At 37.2% G+C, this 3672-nt stretch overlaps 1 protein-coding gene across 1 annotated transcript; it reads left to right on the top strand.

Annotated features, from left to right (window-relative positions):
• The first annotated feature begins 204 nt into the window (after window positions 1–204).
• Window positions 205–2517, top strand: LOC146940602 (uncharacterized). Its single transcript, XM_085757981.1, has 3 exons — window positions 205–1022; window positions 1308–2208; window positions 2404–2517. Exons 1-2 carry the CDS (start codon window positions 407–409, stop codon window positions 2180–2182), a joined length of 1491 nt encoding a protein of 496 aa, XP_085614107.1. The 5' UTR covers window positions 205–406; the 3' UTR covers window positions 2183–2208; window positions 2404–2517.
• Window positions 2518–3672: the final 1155 nt, after the last annotated feature.

The following is a 3672-nucleotide window of genomic DNA, read 5'->3' on the forward strand; positions in this document are numbered from 1 at the left end:
ATAATCTACAAGCGCAACAAAAAGAGCGGAAAAACGAGAGTGTGAGTGTCAATCTTTCCGCTAGTAATATATAATGACATTTTGTTGAACTTTGGAGTGATTTGGATTATATAATAAAAAAAATTGCGGAAAGTTTAGAGGGGGAACGAAAAGTCAGAAGGGTGGTAAAAGAAATTATCTAGTTTTTTTTTTGTGTGATTGTTAATATGGTTTAGCTGTGGCACAGCCCGGTATTTTTCAAATATTATTTACAGACAAGGTTGAGGTTGTTTTGTTTTCCGCTATTTGTGTTGGTTGGTTTCAAACAGAAGAAGGTACTATATAATACTCCAATCCAATCAAATCAAATCCAGAAAAAAGAAATACATTCTGAACGGAGGGGTTAGGGTTTGTTCGAGAAGAAAGAATGGCATCCAGAAAAAGAATGGCAGCAGCAACTGAAGAAGGACGAGGTTTACCTGACGATTGTTGGGAATATGTGTTATCGAAACTACTCAACAACGATAAGATCGTCCAGGACGATCGTAACCATTGCTTAGAGACTCTATCCCTTGTATCCAAACAGTTTCTCTCCTTCTCAAACCGTTTTCTGTATTCCTTGGCATTATCCTATAATCCATCACCCCTCTCTCGCCCCTTCCAAAGGTTCCCAAAACTCACCTCTCTTGACCTATCTTGCTTCCGCGGTGACCTAAACGCACTTCTCTCTCGAATCCCCCATTCCGTTTCCCTCAGATCCCTCAACATCTCCAAGCACCCCACCTTCCCTACATTAGGGTTACAAACTATTCTCAAAAAGACTACTGTATCATCAACCTTGACCTCTCTCGCATGTTCCAATATCGGCTCTGTATACCACACTGACATATCCTTCATTGCTCATTCTTTTCCTTTGCTCCAACAATTGGATATCAGTTACCCCAAAACAATAACCGGTAATGGCTACGCCACTGACACTTATAATGATACTCTAAAGGCTCTAACTCAAAAGCTTTCAAAACTCCGCAAGGTTAATCTCTCTGGTAATTTCTATATTGATGATTCATTGTTTTTGGAACTGTGCAGGAACTGCGAGCTTTTAGAAGAGGTTGTTATGTTCGATTGCCCTTTCCTAACGCGTGCTGGTATTGCTTCTGCAATCTGCCAGAGACCCACTTTGAATTCTTTCGCTGTTGGAAACTTTACGGAAGCAATAGAAGTCAACAAAGTTACTCCATACTTTGTTAATTCATTGGGGAGTTTGAAGGGATTAACTTGTCTTGATTTGTCTTTTTCATGCATTTCTGATTTCTTGCTTTGCTCTCTAGCACTTGAAGCTCTTCCTTTGAGGAAACTTATCCTCCAAGATTGCTTCGATTATACATATTATGGGATCTCTTATCTACTGTCAAAGTGTCGATTTCTACAGCTTCTAGATCTTCAAGATGCAAAGTTTTTGAATGATCAGCGTATCAATGAGTTGTCTGTATATCTTGCTGATTTGGTGTCTATAAACGTCAGCGGTTGTTACCAGCTAACCTATTCAGCCTTCTTTGCACTACTTAGGAACTGTCCTTTGCTCGCTGAGATCAGAATGGAGTCAACAAATATAGGAAATGGCTCAAGACCGTCAGTGGATTTGGATCCAGTAGTATATCATCAAGTGAAGTCTCTCCATTTGGCTAACAATTCACATTTGCAAGATGAAGACATCAACATGTTTGCTTTCATGTTCCCTAACATGCAACTTCTGGATTTGAGCTCTTGCCGTTGCATATCTGAAATAGATATTGATATAGTCTTTAAGAGATGTCTTAACATTAAGCATTTGAACTTTGCCCTCTGCTCATGGGCTAATTTATTTTCGATCAACCATGAAGCTTCCAACCTGGAGGTGTTGAACTTGTCCCATTCAAGAATTGATAATAGAGCACTGTATGCAATCTCAAAGATTTGCCCTCGGCTTCTACAACTTGACCTGGAACATTGTTATTATGTCACAGAGAAGGGAGTCCGGCGAGTGGTAGAAAACTGCATTCACCTGAGAGAGATTAATTTGCGATCTTGTTGTAAAGTGTCTACTAATGTTGTTGCCTGGATGATATTTTCAAGGTCATCGTTGAAAAAAATAGCGGCTCCACCTCATTTCCATCCCCGTGACAATGATAGGAAACTTCTCTCTGGGAGATGTCTTGTTTGCTAGTTATTCTAGAAGTGCTCTGTTCGAGCGTAAGTTTTTTATGTTTCAGATGTTACTTCTCTTAGATTTGTTTTATTTTGTTACTGGTCTTCTTGCACGTGACTATATTGCATTTGTTATTATTTGAATGAAATACATTTCATATTAAAGTTTATAAAAATACTCTGATTTTGTTACATAGAATGTGAACATTTCTTTTCATTTGACGTGCTAAATTTTTGTAGGATCCTCATTCGCACTCGGCAGAGCTTTGAAATCTATATTGCGGAATATAACATCTGATCGCCATTGTAGAAAACATATTATAATTAGAGGGGTTATCACAGTGTAAGTATATATTTGTAACATGAAGTCATGCTTTCCTTTGCCTTCAAGCTAGCTATACTCTATATTTTTTTCTATAACAACAATGGTGCTTGTTTGATTTCAGTGTGGTTCTTTGGTCTTTGAACAAATCTATGGATGGTTCTGTCGGCATTCAACCTGAAGCCGGTGCATTGAGTTTCCATCTAACTTGTTTGTGATCCATTGTTAAAAACTAAAAATTAATCGACTCTCTGTAGACCATCCATATTTTAAAAACAAGGTGCATTTGTACATGTTTAATACTGCTTGGTCACATAGAGATAAATCTTAATTCAATAGTGTTTGAAACTTCATGCCAAGTTCCTTTATGATAGCACCGGATAGCCTTTCACAACTATTCCGCTATGGAATGATTGTCTGATTCTATCGATCCCAAGAAGTTCCCAATAAGATATGATACAATTCATACATTAGATTTTACAGAATGAAAAAAACTTTAAGAATGAGGACACTCATAACTCATTGATTATTGTTGAGTTTAGAAAACACAGAACTCATTGATTATCTACTCTAAAACTTGGCAGAAGACCTTACTTTGCAAAGGCAATGACTTTGATGCTTTGGAAAACCAGGTTTCTTTAATCCATAGAACAATTCACCATAAAAGAAAAACACAGTGTGGGATCGATAAACATATGGGAGTGTGAGCACCATAATTCAGATAGAGTCGTTCCTTCCTAATACACATTACAACAGTGCTCTCGCCAATTAGCTCACTATCAATTCCTTTCTTTTTCATTCAAAGGCCAAAAAAGCCAACCTAAAATCAGCATTGTAAAGAAATTCCAATGCATCAAAGGTAATAAATCAATGACCGCAAAAACATTATAATTATGTAATAACTCCTTGGCCATAACTGTGCAGATTATTATGGGAAAAAGAAAACTGTGCAGATTATTGCAATTTCAAACAAGCAACTTGTTGTATGTGTTGTATTTTTAGTTATGATATTATATTTCAAAATTTAATTAAAATTTATCCCATTCAAAATCGGTCCACATGTTCCAACATCGGCTCTCTATACCACACTGACATATCCTTCATTGCTGATTCATTCCCTTTCCTCCAACAACTGGATATCAGTTTCCTCAAAACAATAACCGGCAATGGTTATGGCTACAAACTGC

Source organism: Medicago sativa, chromosome 3 (genome assembly GCF_051527215.1).
Source record: "Medicago sativa cultivar Bolivia chromosome 3, Bolivia_mono, whole genome shotgun sequence".
Classification (NCBI taxonomy): domain Eukaryota; kingdom Viridiplantae; phylum Streptophyta; class Magnoliopsida; order Fabales; family Fabaceae; genus Medicago; species Medicago sativa.